The 21,487-nt window shown below is 40.9% G+C and overlaps 1 protein-coding gene across 1 annotated transcript in view; it reads left to right on the top strand.

Annotated features, from left to right (window-relative positions):
- rorb (RAR-related orphan receptor B) overlaps nucleotides 1–20,883 on the top strand; it is a 21,856-nt gene extending 973 nt beyond the window's left edge. The window contains exons 2-10 of the mRNA XM_031848976.1: nucleotides 14,296–14,381; nucleotides 14,520–14,661; nucleotides 14,922–15,353; nucleotides 15,859–15,980; nucleotides 16,261–16,393; nucleotides 16,525–16,632; nucleotides 16,857–16,967; nucleotides 17,232–17,344; nucleotides 17,538–20,883. Of these exons, the coding sequence (XP_031704836.1) occupies nucleotides 14,296–14,381; nucleotides 14,520–14,661; nucleotides 14,922–15,353; nucleotides 15,859–15,980; nucleotides 16,261–16,393; nucleotides 16,525–16,632; nucleotides 16,857–16,967; nucleotides 17,232–17,344; nucleotides 17,538–17,702 (1,412 nt within the window). The 3' untranslated portion in view covers nucleotides 17,703–20,883. The remainder of the gene's footprint in view (nucleotides 1–14,295; nucleotides 14,382–14,519; nucleotides 14,662–14,921; nucleotides 15,354–15,858; nucleotides 15,981–16,260; nucleotides 16,394–16,524; nucleotides 16,633–16,856; nucleotides 16,968–17,231; nucleotides 17,345–17,537) is intronic.
- The last annotated feature ends 604 nt before the right edge of the window (nucleotides 20,884–21,487 follow it).

Below are 21,487 nucleotides of genomic sequence, written 5' to 3' on the forward strand. Positions count from 1 at the left end.
CACACACACACACACACACACACACACACACACACACACACACACACTCGCTCTCTCTTTTTATCAACACACACACATAAACACACACACACAGGTTAACAACTCTTTCCACTAAGCCTTTTCTTGCAGTTATTATTGAATTCCCTTTAAATCAGGAAAATGCGTTTCCCCTCAATCAGTATTTGCAGTTTATCGGTCGTTTTATGAATGCTTAAATATTTCACCTGATTATTATCAGCTGAGTGTGTTTGGATTTGTTTTTATTTACTGCTCATAGTTTAGTGGAATTATCGCTGACGCAGAGTGGCAACTCTCGTTCAACTGATCTTGAACTCTGATTTATAAATCTGTTTTTAATTGGGAGCACCTCCTTGTGTGGCTCTCTGACGGTTGAAACAATTAAAATCATTTAAACTAAGAGTGTTGCAACATCAAGTTGGCGAAGGAAGAGAGATAAATTGTTCATATAAACTTCACATCAAAAAACGTAAAGGCTTTACTATAATTAAGAAAAGCATAGGGTGTCAAATTAATATACAGTTTGCATCTTGTTAAAAATAAAACACATACGTATACTGACTTTTTACATTGGATTATGGCCCTATTGTAATCAGATGTATTGTTGTAAGAGTATCAGATGATAAATCTTCCAGTATTATTATTTAACTGATTCTCGTTAACATTATTAATGACACGATTATTAATTGTAATGATAAACAGGAGTAATTCAACTAAAAATACAATTGTATGGGCTCAACTTAATTTGAATCCAGTTTTTACAAAAAATAAATGTTCAAACAGCTAAAACTATCCATCCTTCTATCCATCTGTTTACTGATGCTTTTTGTGTTTGAATGTCATATAAAGCTTCCTGCCACCACAGCTTCAGGCCATCAAACCTCGGGCAACACAAACATGAGAAGGCCAAACACCTCCCATCTCTCCCTCATTCTTTCTCTCTCTTATCCCATGGCAAACTCCTCTGTCATGCACCTTGTATTTTTACCACATTTTAATGGGCCTCGCGACCACTCTCGTGCATGGGAGGCTTTGGGGGGTATACCGAAAGCTCCTACTTTCACTTTATAGCAGTGGTTGGCAGAAGAGGCCCCCGAAGCTTCTCTCTCACCCCTCTTTCTCCATGTCTCTCTCTCTTTCTCCCTCTCTCTCTCCATCTTCCTCTCTCCCTCTGCACGCCCCAAAGGGTTTTGTCAGATAGAATTAAATCAGTGTGGGCCGTGCGGCCCCCACTCTCAACCTGTGTGTGTGTGTGTGGAGTCTCGGCTGCCCTTACACAGAAATGTGCTCACAACCACAAGGTTATAAAAAATAGAGGCCCCTCATGAGCCGTGGTAATTATCATTTAACAATAGCCACAATTCCTGAAGCCCTGACCGCAGGTGATGTCACCCCATCGCCTGACCAGGAAATGGACAAATAACACAGATTAATATCATCAGGGCCTTTTCAGACTCTCAGAAAATGGCCTATTGTGTTGTTGTTTTTTTCAACATGACTCAGTGTTGTGTAGTTTTTTGTTAACAAGGTCATTATTTCTGTACTTTCAACGGCAATATGATGATGCTGTTAACAGTGTTCTTCTAAAAAAAAAAAGAAGAAGTTGCGTTGGCATTGGATTTTTATATTGCAAAAAGTTTCTGTGATAGTAAAGTTTTATTTTTTAGAAATGGGCCTATATAAAAAATAAAAAATGGACAAGAAATAAAAATGATTCTTTTCCATTTTGATTTGATTTTAATTGATAATAATGTCCGTCATCATTGCATCTAAATGTTAAAAGTCATATATTTCCAGAAATAAAACACAACATCTTCAACTTCCTCCAACAAAAAGTTTCATTTAGTTACAATTAATATAAGAACAGTGCTTCTTCTGTTCTAAGACAACCAAATGTACACACTTAGAGGGATATAAACACTTACAGAAATTTACACAACGTCACAAACATAAATTGGCTTTGTAGACATGTATCCTGCACGTCCATCGTTTCCCAGTTTCCTTACATTTGAACCCTTCAACCTTTGTGTTACTGGTATAAGCCTAAGAGCTTATACACCACTTAGATGGACCCGGTTCAGGCAGGTCAAAGAGTTCAGCGATGGAGGGAGCAACAAGGGAGGAGGTGATTACAGCGTCATTTCATCTCCTCTGTTAGCGATATGTGTCAATCAATCACAATCTCCCATGCTCCTTCAACATGGGAAAAGATAGGATGACAGAAAATAGGAGAGTGTGATAAAGCAATAAACCAGTAAGGTGATGACAAGCAGTGTCAAAAAAAGAGCACAGAAAAAAATGTTAGGCTACAATCTACAGCAACAGTGACAACATTAGTGTTAGTTCAATTTCAACGTCATTCATATTACCTTGCACGATGGTATGTGCTCTCATACAAACACAGAAAGCACTGAAAATAGATGCACGGACACACAAACAGCTGTAATACTACGCATGACGGCCTCATGCCAATAGAATTAGTCCAATCCTGCTTTGCTTCGGAGGCTTGTGTTAGCATTGATTTGTCCGATTCTAAAGCATCCCGGGATCAATTTTTTGTCGAAGCCAACGGAAGCAGTCTGTTTAGATAAATCTATGGCACGTATGTGGCATGGATAAAAGTATATAACTTTTAGATTTAGATCCACAAGCAAAAATTAAAAAAATATTCAGTACTTACTATATTTTCAGTATGTTTTTGTTGTTGTAATATTTGTTCCTATTATTTGTTATTATATGTATGAAATTGGTCAATGTGTTTATAACATATTGGTACTGTAGCACCCTTATTTAGCATTAAAAAGCAAACATTAAACAAGTGCTTTATAGCGCCATAAAAGTGTTTATTCATATTTTTGTCAACAACCATAACTCCTCCTGTGGGCGCCCATAAACAGATAATGAATGACAATATAGTAAAACACAGTTGAAATAAAATAAAATATGTCTACATAGGAGAAGTTATAATTGTTTAGAAATACTACACATTAATAAACACAAACAATACCTTACATCTGCTTACAACTACATTGCAGTATGTTAAAAAACCATTACGTAAATGTTTCTATAGTGCTTAAAAATGCTACATAGGGGGGTTAAGATAACAATGAGAGAAACATATAAAATGTCTCAAAAGATTACTAAAATCATTAACAGTTAATCATTAACATATTAAACACCTGTCATACCAGAATTTGGCACAAATACCAACAACAATGAACAACTGCGACAAATAGAAACTGGCATACTTTGTACTGAATGATGGGGGGGCCTATTTGGAAACCAGCAGCACCATCCTCAGTCAGAAACAGCAGGTTGGCACACAGCTTGTGTCACCAAATCACTGTTTTCCATTGTTGCCATGAAATCACTTATTGCGCACATAGTCAGCACCTGGCCTGAGCGAATCTCCGATTTGCAGTGTTATCAGGGTTCTGTGTGGTCTGTTGTCGAGCTCGGTGTTGTTGATTGTGTTGTTTATTGTGCGTTTGTGCTGACTAATGGCCCAGTGTTATGTAAGAAGAGAGGAGAGATTACCCCAAACCCATGCAGGCCACACTGTTAATCCCTCAACACAGCCCCACTGACTGACTGAGGAACCGCCAGAGTCCTGTTGCAATACACGCAAGCTTACATTCAGGACTCACTTCCCTCTGTCTTTTCACTTGTCTTGATAAACCCACAGTCTACTCCTCACCCAGTGTGTCTGCCTGACCTTTTTTCAAGCCGTCAACCAAAAACATCGCACCATGCTGTGTGTGTGTGGCCTGAATAGCACTTCTGTGGTCCCACTGAGCCGCTATCATAGCTCGTGTTTGTTTAGCATGTGCTCAGCGTGCGCTCCATGTTGGTTTTATCCCTTTGCGGCTGTCTGGTGGAGTCGAGCCGAACAGTTTTTCTCCTCAGTCAATTCTCTCTCTCTTATTTTTAATCTTTATATACACAAAGCGTGGGCTATACGGCACGCTTCGGTTTGTGTCTCCACTTTATCTTAGCCAGGAGGGATTTCAGCCTGAACCACTCCTAAACTCTAAATCTGCCTTGAAGTCATAGAGTCCTCTGACAGCTCCTTCTGTTTTGTCAGTTTTAGTCATCCATGAAGCCAGCATGTGTCAATGGAGGCACAATAATATTCAATATTCACATTTTCCTTCGATTTGCATTGAAGTAAAAAAAAACGGGGGAAGAGGGTGACTGCGCTTGTTAAGAGCAGAAACCGAGTAATGTATGAACAGAGGGACCATAGATATTATTGGATGGGTAGCTTTTATAAAAATAAATATGTAAATACTCGTATCGAGATCACTTGAGCAGGAATTGAGTTGTGCTTTCTCACAATCAGTCAGAGATATAGAGTGCATTGTTTGACAGTCCAAAGTCAGAGAGCATGTTCACCTGCACTTCTGTTTTCAAGAACCATGTATAACATCTACTATTGGATTAATGCAGGAGTAAACAGCATTTTGGAAGCAGGAAATTTGTAATGGACATGGCTTTTTTTTTTCTCTTCCATTTCAGTCTCTTTGGGAATGAAAATATTTCCTCTTTATGGACTGCTCTTCATCCACTTTAAAAAAAAAATTGAATTATTTGAGAATCTATGAATTGAATAAACGTTTTAAGAAAGTCTTAAAATGCAGGCGATAAAGAGAACGTAGAGAAGGGAGAATGTGAGTGAGTGAGATAAGAAAAGAGAGAGCAAGTAAGAGACAGACTCAAGAGTTATATAAAAGAGTAATCGTTCATGTGTGTGCTTGAGCAAGAGTGTGTGTATATGTGCAAATGTAAGGGATAACAGGGTAGAGGGTGGATAAAACAGTAGAATGTGTTTACTTGCATGCACATTGACACACACACACACACACACACACACACACACACACGCACACACACAGACAAAGATACTGCCCTGTCCTCACAATACACTTGCAAACCAGCCCTTAGCAATGAATAACGCCAGCACCCGTAATAGTGGCGTCCAAAGTCCACACTTGCAAGCTACCTACTAGACTTCAGCTAACACTCAAAGCAGATTAGTCCATATACTGTAGGTTTGTGTCAGTGTTACATTCAAATCTCTACTTCATACAGATTCAATTCTCATTTATGGGTTAGGAAACATATTTCTTAAGGTAATAAAACATTGGTTTACCTTTTGAAAACGCAGTCTTGAAGCTTAAAACGAAGCTGTTTTTCTTATTTCTTTACCTAATTAAAAAAATACATGGTTTTCATTCCAAAAATAATATGAACAACATGGATTACTTGTAAATACTGAATTGCTTTGACTGAGACTACTTGTGCATGAAAAAACAGCAGTTGTCTCCAAAAAGATTCAAAGAAGAGGATGCAAAAAGACACTCCAAATGATCAATTTGAAATGTCAAGACCATGTTGCTGAATGTCTATACTCTGTGAAGGTGTTCAGTGTTGGCAGGTGCATAGCACGCACTAGCAACAATAAGCCTATAATATGACTTAACCTACTACGGCATCTTTTCTTAATGGCAAAGATTAGCCTGTTTTAGTGCTTGTAATCTCATTGAAGAGACTCCTATTAGGTCTATCTTTCTTTCTCTCTCTCTGTCCAAATCCTGAGTAACCGTGAGTGTGCGTGTGTGTGTGTGTGTGTGTGTGTGTAGGTGTGTGTTCAATTGTGTGTCCTGTGGCTGTTGATGTGAGGTCTCCTGTCCACAAAGAGAGCGTGATTATGAAACCAAGACTGCTGCTTTCGCTCGCTCTCTCGACTCAGATTTAATGTTCATAACGCATTCTGTTAAATCATCCCGCTAGAGAATGTAAGAGAGAGAGAGAGAGAGCGAGAGAGAGAGAGCGAGAGAGAGAGAGAGCAGGTGAAGAGCAGAGCTGGCCGGGGAAAGCAGAGCCGAGCTGTGTGATAGTCTTTGTGATCAATTTGCCTCTGTGAGAGATGCCCCTGGGGCCACTTTGGGGAGAACCTTGTTAGGCTGAGTTAAATTGTTGCCCGAGGCGAGCTATTAGCGGCCATCCCTGAGAGAGGACACACACATAGACTCACACACATGCGTGCTCACGCAGTTGCTTAAACAGACACACTGAAATGCACACATTCCAACCAAACTCAAACAGATACTCATTCATATGTTCGCGTTCAAACTGACAGATTCACTCTAAAAGGAATACATAAATCCACAACCACTGGGGCAAGAATCTTTACTTTAGTAGTAATACCACAATGTGAAAGTTGGGTTCACAACCTTAACATTTAATTAGAAAAATTTGGAGAATTCGTCAAAGTACTCCAAATGCTAAAATGCGCTTGCATGCTTTGGGAAATGACCGATAGGAATGTACGGTGAAATTTATTTGCCTGAAACATACAAAAATAATCGGTATGTTTGAAAGTATCAAAAGTAAGAGTGCTCATAGCTGGCCCTTTAAGAGATTATATTTATGTAATCTGACAATTATTATTGCTCCATTAACGTATAACTATAAATGCAATAAATATAAACAGTGTGTTGTGGTGTGCTTTATAAACGGTTGGGTAGTTTAATCTATAACAATATATATTTTATTTGTGGATCATATGTCTATCTAAACTAAGTAACTAGTGACTACTAACTGTGGCTTTCAGACAAATGTAGTGTGGTTATACAATATTTCCTCTAAAATGTACTTGAGTAGAAGAATTAAGCAGCACAATGACTTCTTTACTTTGTATCACTGCACGCAAGCGCACTTTCCTTACGTGCACACATGCATGTTTATACATTATGTAAATATACTTTCTCACAAACAATATCCACATCATCCAGTCAGATTTGGAAGGAAATATTTTCTATTTTTCTCTCAGTGATTTTATTCACTCAACTATTCATATTAAGTGCTGCTCTATTCATTAAAGCTTTGAAATCCATTCGACCTCACTCATGTTGATGCTCCTGTTTTATCTGACTGACCACCAACTATCACAATAGGATGCGACACCGAGGATTATCTAAGAACTGAATTTTCTGTCTGTCTCTCCATGGATTCCCCTCTCTTTCTATCTCTTTCTACACTGGAATGGCCACCTTTCCTCTCCCTTCCCCCCTTAAAGACACACACACAGACACACACACTGTCATCTACAATTAGGCTCAAGAGAAACAACACAGGAGGAGGAGCGTCAGGTTACGGGAGGATGAAGACATGGCCAACCAAACATTATTTTCTCACCTCACGACAGGATCTCAGTCAGTGTGTGTGTGTGTGTGTGTGTGTGTGTGTGAAAACATATTCTTCTCTGCATCCGTACAAAACATAAACACCACAGCCGCACTCTGTGCTTTAACAGCTCAGTGTTTACACATGTCTGCCATCGTGAGGGTGAAGGCGTGAGAGAGGAAGGATATATATACATATATAAGAGAGCTTAAAGTACTCTTTGTGTGTGTGTGTGTGTGTGTGTGTGTGTGTGCATGTCAGTAAGAGCGCCTCAGTGTCTGTGCATTCTCATGGTTGATTTTAGGACGGTAATGACCAGATGCAGACCTCTCACACTTGGACTCGTTCCTTCCACCCTGATGTACTCTCTCAGTCCTTGAGGAAAGGTCAAAGGCTGCCGGGGTCCTACAGGTCATCCAGGGGGTTGGAGTGTGAGCGTACGTACGCCTGTGTGTATACAGAGACCATGAGAGGCAGATCTGAGAAGGCAGATGGGCAGACTGTGTGTGTGTGTATATATATATGTGTTCAGGCAGGGGTTGGGTTTACCCTGTGGATTTTTTCCCACGCCTCATCTCTTATCCATCTGAGGACACATGCACTGGGTGGGAGACTGCATGTGTGTGTGTGTGTGTGTGTGTGTAGGGGGGAGAGGGGTCCAGCATAGAAATCATACAGTAAAGTCTGCTTTTTCAAAAGCAGTTTGCAGTAATGTATGCATTCAAGCATGTCTGAATGTGCCTCTGTCTGTCTGAACGTGTCTCTGCGAGTGTGTGTGTGTGTGTGTGTGTGTGTGTGTGTGTGCATGTGAATCGATGCACTGGATGACAGCCAGTGGCCCCCTTCTGTTCCCTCTCAGTGGCGTCCAATCACGCCGCTGCAAAGCATTCTATGAGCAAACCGCAGCTGATCCCAGACCTGCTATCTGAGCAATTACCCAGAGTGCTTTGGTGCCACATGGCAGGCTGGACAAGCTCATGCCCTCTGACACACAGCAAGGGGGGAGGGCGAGAGAGACTGTTTTACTGACTGTTTGTACGTGTATGTGTGTGGGGGGGGGGGTGACGACAGACTGATGGGAAAAGCGGAGGTTGGGGGTGGTAGCATGTATGCTCATGCAGCAACAGTGTGACTGTCTATATTACTCAGTGGACAAAGACATGCTTGGCGGTGAGGGATGGTGATGGGGGAGGGGAGATGGGCACGCTGCTTGGCATTATGATTATTACTATAACACACTGAACAGCAGACTGGACAAACAAAGAAAAAAACGGTACAGGACTGTGTCATCTTGTATTAATGAGGATGGTTCACGTTAGCATGTCAGCGTTACATTTATCAATCAGATCTAGATGTTTGAGTGAGGGATGATAATCGCTGCCATTGAGTTCACTGTTGCTGTTTAGAGTCGCAACCAATTATTTTCTCCATTAATTCATTAAACGCGCTAGAAAATGTCTGAAAATAGTGAATTCCAATTTGATTTTCCCAATGTCCAAGGAGTCTGATCAACAGTCCAAATCTCACAGAAACTTAATTCTCAATGACACAATCCAGAGAAAAGCAGAAAAAGAAAAACAAAGACCGAACCAGAGAATGATTGGCAGTTTTGCCTAAATTACTGCCAATTGAAATTCCGCTGATCAACTAATCAATTCATTATATCCGGTGCTGTCAAGTATAATCTCACTATTTGGCACTCAAAAAAATACTTTTGAAAAACTCAGAGCAATGTTTCCTTTCAGAGATGTTTTTTTTTTCAACCATAGAAATTACGACCAGATTTTTGCTAAATTAAATAATATTTTCAGCCTATTTTAGATTGTATTTCATTCCGGAAAGTCCTGTTATAGCTGCTTATGTTTAGTTGCCATTCAAAATTGGAGAAGCTTGGCTTCTTTTGTTAAATGTAAAACGTTTTTGTTTTTTTCAGGAGAAAATATTTACATCCCTCATGATTGAGTATCCAAAAAAGTATTGTTTTTGTTTATAAATATTGGTACAAATAAGAATTGCATATATTCAGTTGCAGTGGACACTAAGGCTCACAAACAATTAGATTTATGATATATACTGTACACTGTCGCAAAAGGAGAGAGCACATACAGTATGGAAGACAGATGAAAGTGAGCAAAATGCGCTTTATTTAATTCATTTTTCTAAGGAGAGCAGATAGTCCACCACTCTTCAATAATTTATTTGATGTTTCAGATAGTAAAAACTGACGGGGAAAAAAGAAAAGTGTGACAGCACATACTGCAAGTCCGTTTGAAACCATATGCAGTGGCAGTGTTTCATTGATTTTAATGGGACAGTATGATGTGAAAACATGACAGAAGACACAAGGGAGATAACCCAAGCAGCACTGCTATACGCTATTCCCAGCTGCGTGTGTTAATCCACTCAGCGATCACGGCAACTAAAGTTTTCTCGGTGGTTTTCATCATCGGCAGAGGAAAAAAAACGCTTGTTCCTCTCTAAGCTCTATGTGACAAGGAAGACAGAGCTACGCTGAGAGATGGAAATAGATCATGAAATACAGAAACTGAAATGATTTCCCAGTCACACAGCCACTTACAGCGAGGAGGAACACTCAGAGACAAATGCAAAAGTGGAATGGATGGTGAACAGTGATTGCATATTTCACAGTATATAGACATCTAAGACCAGCGCTGGAGTTGTTCAGATTTAACAAGGAGTGGTGGGGGGTAAAGTGCTGATCTCCTTTATTTTCCCAGAAGATATAACAGGCGAGAAGCTATGCATATATTTAATGAAGTGGAGATACCACCCACATTCATCCCCAACAAATCAACCCCTGGGAGTACAGTAGGAGTTGTTCTTGCCTTTCTTAAGTGCCTTACATTGAAAAAAGTTATGGTAGAAAGTGATTCCAACTGTTCCGTAAGCTGTAATACTACAGCACCAACCTTCTGTGTTACTGCACGGTATTGTGTGGGTTGCTCTGGGTATATTTCTGTTGTAGACCCACCCCGCAGGCTGAATAAATGAAACATGCATTGCCAGTCTGCCCATCTTGAAACACACACACATGCACAAAAAACACATATGTAAGCTAAACATGTACAGAAGCACCTAGTGGCAATAATTTGCTGTTACATTGTCATTATAAATGGGGAGAGCTGCCCTTTAAAATGGTAATTTGTGTGTAACCCTTATGCGTTTTTAAATGAATTATCATTCAAATATTGGTGCTAGGCTGCTGCTTTTTTTTTCTGCAACGCAATGTAGATAATTAGGACTATATTTAGAGAGAGGGCCAGCTCAGGAAATACACATGAGATCCTCACTTCATTAAAAATCAATTATCATAACACACGTGCCAGCGCAATACAGCCCACATGGCCACAATCCGCTACACACACACGCAAGTCTGCAAACTCTCACTGTAGTGCAATACATGTAGCGCACACTACAGCTACCTCAGTTCTCTTGTTAGTTCTCTCCATCTTTTTTCTCCCTCAAGAGATTGTGCGGGCCTGATCCTCCTCTTAGCTGAGGAATTGCCAGTGTTGTAGTCCCGCCCTTAGATAATAACCTCGGGATAACACTCGTGCTCCCGTTAGCAGAGGACGCTGTCAGTCACTCAGCTCAGGCTGCGTCAACTCAGGTTGGACAGAAGGCCCTCCCACCCCTGTGAAAGACATGTAGCTAAGAGCAAAATGATGTTGGGGGAAAAAAGAAACAACTGGGGGGTTTTTTTCCACTATGGTTTTGTTTGGAAATGGATGCCCGTCAAGAGAGGTTAGGGGAATAGCTGCATTAGAGGCCTCTCTCTGCAAGTGCTACTCTATTTTAGAAGTTCACTTTTTCTAAAGCTTTGAAGCTGTAAGATTGCTTCTGTAATGTAAAACCATGAAAACAAATACCCCCAAAAAACCATTATCATACATCCTAACTTTGAAAACAATGACAACACAGCCTCTTCGAAACACCCAACAGATAACACGTCTTAATTCTGCCGTAATCCACAGCTGAAGTGTAACAAGGCAGCAAGCGTGTATTGTTGACTGGATATGGAAGTGGGAGTCCTTTGGTAAACAATTCACAAAGCCTCCGCTGCTGAGAGAGGGCGACAGGATGAACACTGACGATAGAATGAGTTGGCTCCACACGCCAATGACATCACTTCCTTTAAGAGTGTGACAGCTTAGCACATTATCGCTGTGACAGCCAGACGACTGCAGCGAGTGGGTGGTCACCCTGGCAACAGCAATGCTGTCATGACCGTCTCCCTATATCCTACCTGACAGTCCCTGCTGGCAATGAGCACAACGTACGCTCAACAATGCTAACACACACCCACACACACGTATTCACAATCACTTTTCGTCAAACACACATAGACATGTACGCATACTTTATCTTTCTCTGCGTCTTTTTTATCAGTGAAACGCTCACTCAGACCCTCTCGGAAACACACATTAAAACAATGCACATGCCCACACGCACTTGCTCCTTTGGGCATAATTGTATGACAAAGATGAGTCCAATCTCCCATGGGGTGAAAAAGAAATACAGTGACGATATAATGTAATCACTGGAGAGAAACAGTAAACACACACTCCTCTAGAGTGGAAAAACGTAAAGAGCTTTTTCTAAAAAAAAAAATCAACAGAAACAATTAGTATGTACGTATATCCACACCAAAGCAGCAGCAGGTGTGGGCTAAACACATTCAGCTTTATCTAAACCCAAAGAGATTCACTTGTTTCATGATTGACAATTTAATCAAATAGTTTGTCCTAAAGTCTGTGATAAACAGTCACAACTCTAAAGCGAACAGTGACGCATCGTTGTCTGTTCATAGCTCATATGTGGTCTGTTGATAACAGGCATGTCCTGGGCGCAACTGACCTGTTTTTCTGACTATAAATAGCGTTTTTCAGGCCGCAGTCATTCACAGCTCTGTATACTGTATGTGTAGTCTGTGTGGCGTCCCAGTCCAGTGCGCCAATCTGACCCAGTTTGGAGCAAGTTGGCCAAGAATTGGTGGAAATGGGTCATGTTTTGTGTCGCACCAGAACTCACTGCATAAGCTACGCTACCTCAAGCACACAGTAAAACAGCATGTTGTTCCGTCCATAGGTCATTTATCCACAGACAGTCTACTGTGAAGGGCCACAATAGTCTATTGTTGAGGTACTATATGTAAATTATAATTTCACAAGAGACAATTAAAGAGGGGGAAGGCCCATTCACATCTTAAATGACACTATAAAGATAACTATAACAAAGCATGATGCAATAGGCCTGAAGGACGGTGCATAGTCCTGGATCAGACTGGAGCTCAGTTTGTAGTTTGTAGACATGTTTATGTCTCATGATGGCCACAAGGAGGCCGATAAGCACGTGAAAGAATAAGAGAGGACAAGCAAATGAATGACTACCATGTTACCTTGTGGATCTGTGAGGTTACTTGTTTCTATAACTGTTCCATCATTATCTCATTATTGACTTTTCTTAAGCCGTGTTGTCCAACAGCAGGGCTATGAATCAGCTGGCATTGGTGCATCAGTTGTGAATATATGTTTGTTTTAAGTCAGGGATTTAATGATACTTTGAATTTGAAGCAGTCAAACTTGAAGTGCAGGTAGAGTGTACTGATAGCAGAGACTGTCTATTCCTGCTCACTCGCTTAGACAACTGTCTTCATTGATCCTCATACGGGATTATCCAATTATATACTGTATAGTGCACACTCATTCCTCCACATACTGTATACCTGTGTAGTACACACACTTCATACTTTCAAACCGGAACAATTACACTTGCTCAAATGCACAAAAAGAAACAGATACAACTTCTAAAATTACACTTCAGTATGCACGAACATACACTCAAGACACACTCAGACATACAGGGAAACAAACACTTCTTCTCTGCAAATACCCACCTCTGAAGCACCAACTCCAGCTACACTTTGCAAGTTTTCGATTGGTCTTAAGGGGAATCACTTCGGCAAAATTCATGCAAACGCGCAATGTGAAACTGCAAAACGTGTCTGTTCACTTCTGCTTGGTGACTATTTCTGAACTTTTCAGAACATTCATAAAACTTACAGAATTTCCTACAGATGAGACTATGCAGGGAGATTACATGTGAATGGCTATTTCAGCTGTGGCTAAGCCTATGCTCATCAGAGGAGGGAGCCAGCTCGTAGGGAAATAATTTAGGATTAGATAGGCTGTCTAATCTCTTTATAGATGGTGTGCCATCTCAGCAGACATACCTGCCTACCTCTACATCCACCTCATATCTCTTAAGAAACTGTGGCTCTCTCTTTCCACATATTATGGATGAGCCCAAAGACACCAGTAATAGGTGCCTCTGCATGTTACGTTGAGATACTTTTTGTTCATATTCTGTGCCTTTGGGCCGTGACTGTACATGGAGCTGCCAATACACAGTGAGTAACAATGCAAATGAAAAGTAATTACAGTAAATTTGAACATTTGTAGATTAAGACAAAGCTAAACACTAAACGCATTACTTAAAAGGTTGGAGAACTAAACGTGTGTGTGTGTGTGTGTGTGTGTGTGTGTGTGCGTGTGCGTGTGTGTGTGTGTGTGTGTGTGTGTGTGTGTGTGTAATAGAGAGGAAAAAAGGGTTGAAGAGCAAGTGTGGTCCTTCAGTGGTGTAACCCGTTTTCTCATTATGGGCAACCTTTCTAATCTGCAGGGGTCTCTCCTTCAAGCATGCCAGGGTCTTCTCCTTCAAAAGAACCCACGTACACAATTAATACCGTCATTTATAGGTGTGTGTGTGTATGCAGTCTTCGATGTCCCAGTCATTAAAAAAAAAACTCATACAGAGGACATACAGAATGTCCAGATGTCACTGCGCCCTTGTGAAGTCGAAGTGGCACACATGCTGTACGCATGCGCATACACACATCGAGACCTCAATCAGGTCCTACAGCCAACCAGGTTATGTGCCTCAAATTAGAAGACCAGCTGAGCTCGAGGCTACTGAATCAGGTGTCGCTCTTAATATTGTGAAACAAATGTTGCGTTACAAACTTTGTTTTGTAATGCATGTCTTTTCTGCTTTCCTTTTTACTTACAGCCCAAATCGAAGTCATACCTTGCAAGATCTGCGGAGACAAATCATCAGGTATCCACTACGGAGTCATTACGTGTGAGGGATGTAAGGTGAGACTTAATACACTGCTTCATCAAAGCCCGTTTTGTTTTGTTTGTGCTCAGAAATTGTGCATTCAATCAAGCACATTCTGTGCTCTTCGGGTACCTGTACGTCTTTATTCATGCTCTTTGTTGACATGTGACCAGGGTTTCTTCAGACGGAGTCAGCAGAACAATGCAGCCTACTCCTGCCCCCGCCAGAGGAACTGCCTCATCGACAGAACAAACCGCAACCGATGCCAACACTGCCGCCTGCAGAAATGTCTCGCCCTAGGAATGTCCAGAGATGGTGAGGCCCAGTATAGCAGTATCTTCATCTGTGTTTATACAGAAGAAATCATCATTGAATTATCATACGTGTGGTACACACAGATACATGTACACTTAATATGCTGTTTTTTTAAAACTAAAGCTTTGCCAACTGTTCTGCAAAATTAGCTTTTAACTAGTTTGTTTCTTACGGATTTATACCACCTGAAGAATCTAAAAGGTTGTGACAGTTTTTTTCTATACATTTCATTTCCTCTCCTTGTTTTTCCTCCCGAACAGCTGTAAAGTTTGGCCGCATGTCCAAGAAGCAACGGGACAGCCTATATGCAGAGGTCCAGAAGCACCAGGCGCGACTGCTGGAGCAGCAGCAGCAGCAGACAGGTGAAGCGGAAGCTCTAGCACGCGTTTACTCGTCCAGCCTAACCAACGGACTGTCCACCCTTAACCATGAGATTGGGGGCACCTATGCCAATGGCCACGTCATTGAGCTGCCCAAGGCTGGCCATGGTAACGGAGGCGTTGTCCCAGGGGGATACTATGGGATGGATTCCACCCAGCCGTCTCCAGACCAGTCAGGTTTGGACATGTCGGGCTTGAAGCACATTAAGCAGGAGCCGGTGTATGACCTGACGCCAGTGCCCAACCTGTTCAGCTACGGAGGCTACCAGGACAGTCAGCTGGGACCCAATAACGTCAGCATGGGAGAGCTGGGTAAAGACTGCATTATATTTTGCTCTGTTTTCAAGACAGACACCATCAAATGGGTCATCATTTAAAATCTACTTAAATTATCCACGTGGAAAAGAACCCAAAAAGTAGTTCTAGTAGAGAGTCAGAGTGCTAATCTAAGGGCAGAACACAGGAGATCAGACTTACACAGCTAGCTGACAAGGTGTCACATTACTGTATGTAGCATAAATTAAGTTAAAATGAAGGATTTAACACAAATCCAAGGGAATGTTAAATTAAGCAGTAAATGGGTAGCGATGAAATATGCCTTGTTTATTTTCCTCTAAACTGTCATTATATAGAGATCATAGTCGCAGTACAGTATAAAGTGCACAATACACATTTGTTTAGTACATTACAGTGCTGCTTGACCCACCCAAACACACGTCACATACCACTGTATCAAATGTATAAATTAATTAAATACATGAATGACCGTACTGTGCAGAAATAAATAAATGAATAAACAAACAATCTTCTCTTCCAGACCGTATTGCTCAGAATATCATCAAGTCCCACTTGGAGACATGTCAGTACACAACAGAGGAGCTGCAGCAGTTAGCCTGGCAGACACACTCCTATGAAGAGGTCAAGATGTACCAGAGCAAGGTGAGATTTTATTTTTAGGACAAATCCAAATACAGTTCAACTCTCCTTTTCCCCCTTCTTTTAACATGGAAAGGACACACACCTGGCAATGGCAGTCATAGTAATAACACAAAATTGTAAAACAGGTAGTGTCTCCGGGACAACATTTTGACAAGATGAAAAAACAAGTCCTCGTAATAAGTAATGCTAGAAGGATGGCAAGTTAATTTACTGACATGAACAAACTGTAACCACATCAGTACGGAACACAAACCTCTAAACTGGGTGTGTTTGGTTCTAGCCTCGGGACGCGTTGTGGCAGCAGTGTGCCATCCAGATCACCCATGCAATCCAGTACGTGGTGGAGTTCGCCAAGCGCATCTCAGGGTTCATGGAACTGTGCCAGAACGACCAGATCCTCCTGCTCAAGTCCGGTGAGTTGATTGGACTAACAATGACTGGTCGGGGATATCTCTTTGTCATGTTAAAGGTCAGAAAATGTAGTTCAATCTGATTTTTAGATCAGCTTCAAAATCATCACAATCTGTCTCCATGGTTCATCCAGGTTGTTTGGAGGTAGTCTTGGTGCGGATGTGCAGGGCGTTCAACCCTCTCAACAACACTGTGCTATTTGAAGGGAAGTACGGAGGCATGCAGATGTTCAAAGCTCTAGGTAAGACATTATTACCTGTGCATTTCAATGGTATGAATGAGGGAAAAGGCCGGTCGAAATAATAAAAAAAAAGGGGAAATGGCAAAAAATGAAATGAAAACAAAATCCTCTACCCTGTGAGGTATTTATGCTCATCATTGCATACATGACCGGAATAAATGTAATGAAAATCTCTTTTTTTCTCTGCCCTTCTTCTGTCCTTCTTCTCCGTGTTTCCCTCCAAGGTTGTGATGACTTAGTGAGTGCGGTGTTTGACTTTGCCAAGAGTTTGTGTTCACTGCAGCTGACAGAGGAGGAGATCGCTCTGTTCTCAGCAGCTGTACTAATTTCCACAGGTCAGTGCACATCCCCTAATATTATTATGATACCGTGCATGCACAAAAGCAAAGCACTAAGCAGAATGCCAAAGAAAATAGTCATTCTGTCTACATATGTCAGTATCAAGCAGCACAGTTGAAGTAATTAAAAATATGTAGTTCTACAATTTTGTACAGCCATCTCTGAGCCATATCAACGTCATGAACATCTGTCCAATCATCACGTCAACTCAAAATTGTTTGAATTAAAGAAAAAATAAACACTTCCTTTCTCCTACTTAGATCGACCGTGGCTGATGGAACCTCGGAAAGTCCAGAAGCTCCAGGAGAAGATCTACTTTGCTCTGCAGCACATTATGCAGAAGAACCACATGGATGAAGACGCATTGGCTAAGGTAGGCCAAGCCTTTTTAGTGCAATAAATCACATCAAGGTAGCCCCCGAGGCACTGTCCTTGCACAGACAACAGCTCCTCTAGCTTTAAGGAGAGGTGGAGTAATGTGAAAAAACAAAACATAAACTCGTTTCTAACCTTGTCCCTGTTTGTAGTTTATCCGTCTAAATGTCCTTGTTCTTTCTCGTCGATAGCTGATCAGCCGAATCCCCACGTTGTCAGCCCTGTGCACGCTCCACACCGAGGAACTTCAGGCCTTCCAGCAGCTACACCCAGAAACAGTCAACGTCCTCTTCCCTCCGCTCTACAAAGAACTCTTCAACCCCGACCCCAACTCTGCCATGGCCATGCCCAAGTGACTGCCTGTGGTCCCAATGCAACAAACAGCATCAGCGGAGGACCAAGAAAATAAGAAGACAGCCACGTCTCACGAGACGGCAGCAGCCGTGTCAACTATGTCATCGTCGTGGCAAACATCTATTCCTGCGCTCCCCGAGCCTCATTTTGGGCTGGGGGGTGAGGAATCATCTGCCAGAAACTTACAGTTACCGCCAACAATACTAGGAATGTCAAGCACTTATCCCATCCTGTTCACCGATACAGTCTGAAGAATGTAAATATAAATGAAACTCACCCCGAGCCACAACGTAAGTGAGGCTTCCTCCCGTCTTCTGAACTGAACTGACTGACCAGAAATGTACAGACTTTAAAACATCTAGGAACAATTTTAAGCTGTCAATCTTTAAAAGAAATGGGTAAGTTAATTTGTTTTAACTTTGAAAAAAAATCTTTTTTGTTTGTTTTATTTTTTTGTTTTTTTCACATGAATAAGTTGTGAAGTTGAAGAAGCTGAATGGGGAAGGGAACTGTGGATTTAGAAAAGCTATTGTAGATATTCTTCTAGTGCAGAACGGATTCCAGTATTACTTCTTGTTCTGTTAAAATAAGTTAGTCCTAATTTAAATATACAGCAGTCCACCATGGCTGACTATACCTTGTCTATGTGTTTTTGTTTTATTTGATCGATTTTTGTGTACAGAATTTGTAAAGTTCAGACTTGTAAAAGAATATTGGGTAAAACCGGGAATCGATTCGGGTTTTGTTGATATATAGAAGCCTTGTCTGGATTTTGTTCATATGTAAAGAAGGTACTGCATCCTTCTAATGAGAACTTATAGAAATGTAAAGAGAGCATATGAAGGATTTAAAAAGAAAATAATGGCTACTACTTTTCAAGGTGAAGATATATACATAAATATTATATTTTCCAAAAAAAAAAGAATCTGGCAGATTTGCCATCTTATCAATCATTTTCTTCTCGCTGCAATAATTACGTCCAATTAAATGCTGGACTGCTTTCGAACAATCAACCAGAAACAACCAATCAGAAACTAGGACCTCATATTAAACCCCACCTCTTTCCAAGTTCCCCTCATCCTGCCCTTTATTTCCGATGTATTAGGGCCTTGACATGAGATTTCCGCGGACAGAACTGGATAGAAATTACAATGAAGAAGTGGAGGATAACAATTCCACCAAACAACAGATGACAAAATCAAACTTGAGTTCATTAACTCATAACTTTCCAATCTTCATAAACCTGTATGAGTGCTGTATGCCCTCATCCCTCCCATTACTATTTGCACAATTCAGTCTATGGACGTCAATCCCTCCAGGCTGTGAATATGAAGGACCCTTTTCTCTAAAGAGCAATAACTTTCACACTGCCTTTCTGATCTTACTTCTCTCCTTTCCTCCTCTTCCTATTTCCAGCTGTTCAGAACAGGGTAGCAGTTTGAACTAGAATGCACTACATTTGACTCCTGATCATAAATTATGTCGAACAATCATCTCATTCAACCACAGACTCTGCATTGTTTTCAATGTGACACAATATGATCTGGGGTCAGGAAATAGCACAGAGCACTGACTGACAGATGTGAAGAAATACAGATTAGCCTACAATGATCTTTAACACTTAAAGCTGCAATATTACATCGACAATTCACACAGAAAGCTGTGATAGACAATCACTTTTTTGCTTTTTTTGTTCGTCACTCCATAATCATTAGCACTTACAGATTGACATTTTAGTTGCTTTTTCTACATTAATGTTATGTTGATTAGCATTTGGCCACTGTGTAAAGTCACTCATTCTACTAGGCACTTGTACCTTCTAAGGATGTTCTCATCAGTGTATTTGCAATTCTGCATTCAGTCTACTAAAGAGCTTCCTTTAAAGTGAGCCATTTACCAAAATAAGTGACCCACTGCACAATAACAGCACAACATTGATCAGCTTGTTAGAGGAACGTCTAGCTGGTCTAAGACAGCACTTAGACTTTTACCTCTAATTTAATTACTATGATTAGTGGACTCTGATCTAGAGTTATTTAAGCACTAAAAGTGAAGATCTGTGTTAAGTTTTTGGGCAAATGTTCATTGCCCAGTGGCCAAATCTTCAACTAGCTCACAGAGCACAGACACAATCAGACTAGTTACGCATTCATTGACATTAAAACACTTGAACATTACCATTTGCATCCTTGCATGTTTTTTTCCATATGGTGAACAGAACAATGTCGGCAGCACGGGAAACGAGTGTCAATGCTAAACATTAGTGATGTGCTCACATCCATCTGATCCATTCACAGGATCCTTCCCTTGACCCCTGACCCGACCCCAGATCAGAGGCCAGTGACTCTTAAGACAATCACTTGCTCATTAAGGCTCGATGCACTACACGGCATCTCTCAGGGAAAAGCTCTTTTTCTGACTTTGCATTAAAAGAGGGTTTAATATTTTTGCAAATTTACAAGAAAAAAATGTAATTATAAAAGAATGACTTTTTAGGATAAAAATGTCATACGCCCGCAAGGTATGCTGGCAAAGGAATCTGCCCAGACAAGGCTTTGATGAGTGTGTGTATGTGCGCATAGAGCATGAATTCACTGTCCAAATCTCTTTAGAGCCCAGACTATATGACAAGCATTGTTACGTAGCACATGAAGAAAAACAAAAATATATTTAGTGTATGTCGGTGTGCTCTTGTCACCACTGTACAATCGTGTTTATTGCTTATTTTGCTGCTTTTGGGACAGCGAGGGAAGTTCACTGGTAGGCTATGAATCAAGCGCCATAACAACATCCCTGGGACAGTGAATTCCACCTCTGAATATGAAGTTTTTGTGTGTGACGCTATTATTTTCCCTTGTTAGACTGTGAATCAGAGGGATGGGATGGGGTTATGAGAGGGGATGTGCTGGCAAGAACGAGTGGCAACGCAACACTGTAAGTAAGATACTGTAGCAATAAGAACTGGAGGCATTTACTACTGTCATGTTTGCATTGTAAGATTATTTTTTATTTTATTACTATTTACTATTATTATTGTTCTTATTATGACTACTATTCTTCTATTACTATTAGCCTATTGTTGTTCTGTTCTATTTGCATGACGTTTCATTGCAATGAAACATTTGGGGCTTATTTGTGTTTTTTTCTTCTCATGATATTGTGAGCTTCGTGGGAGGGAGGGGGGGGGGGGGGGTTATCTGCAAGGTGGGCGGTGGGTTCAGGGCAAATTTTGCGTCAATTCAGTCAGTTCAAAGCAAATTCCTTTCACAAGCTGGAAGCATTTTTGAATAAAATGCTGTTATTTATACACAACCAATTTAAATTTTGTTGGTCGATTTGAAATATTTTGTTTTTCTCAACCTTTGAATGTGTGAGATCGTATGACCAGTTTGTGAACGGCCCTTTCTGAACTGGCCTTATTGAACCGGATCAGAGACCCTTAACCTGCAGTGGGAGGGAATGTGGGGGGGGGGGGGTTATCTATTCTGAATGTTATGGAGTAGCCTGCTCAGTGTGAGGGGCTGAACACATCATGCGCCTTTACCACTCCATCAACACAGAATGACATCGCAAAGCGCACAATAAAACTAGACGGCATCATACGTGACGACTCAGACAATTTGTGCAAACATTTTTAATACACTTGGTTTAAAATGCATTTCCTACACTTAGTAAAATACACTCCAACCCAAACCTCCTCCCTTTCCTGAGAAAACCTGTGTGAGTGTATGTGTGTGTCTGAGAGAGAGAGAGAGAGAGAGAGAGAGAGAGAGAGAGAGAGAGAGAG

Source organism: Anarrhichthys ocellatus, unplaced genomic scaffold (assembly GCF_004355925.1).
Source record: "Anarrhichthys ocellatus isolate YVR2014 unplaced genomic scaffold, GSC_Weel_1.0 scaffold9, whole genome shotgun sequence".
Lineage (NCBI taxonomy): Eukaryota > Metazoa > Chordata > Actinopteri > Perciformes > Anarhichadidae > Anarrhichthys > Anarrhichthys ocellatus.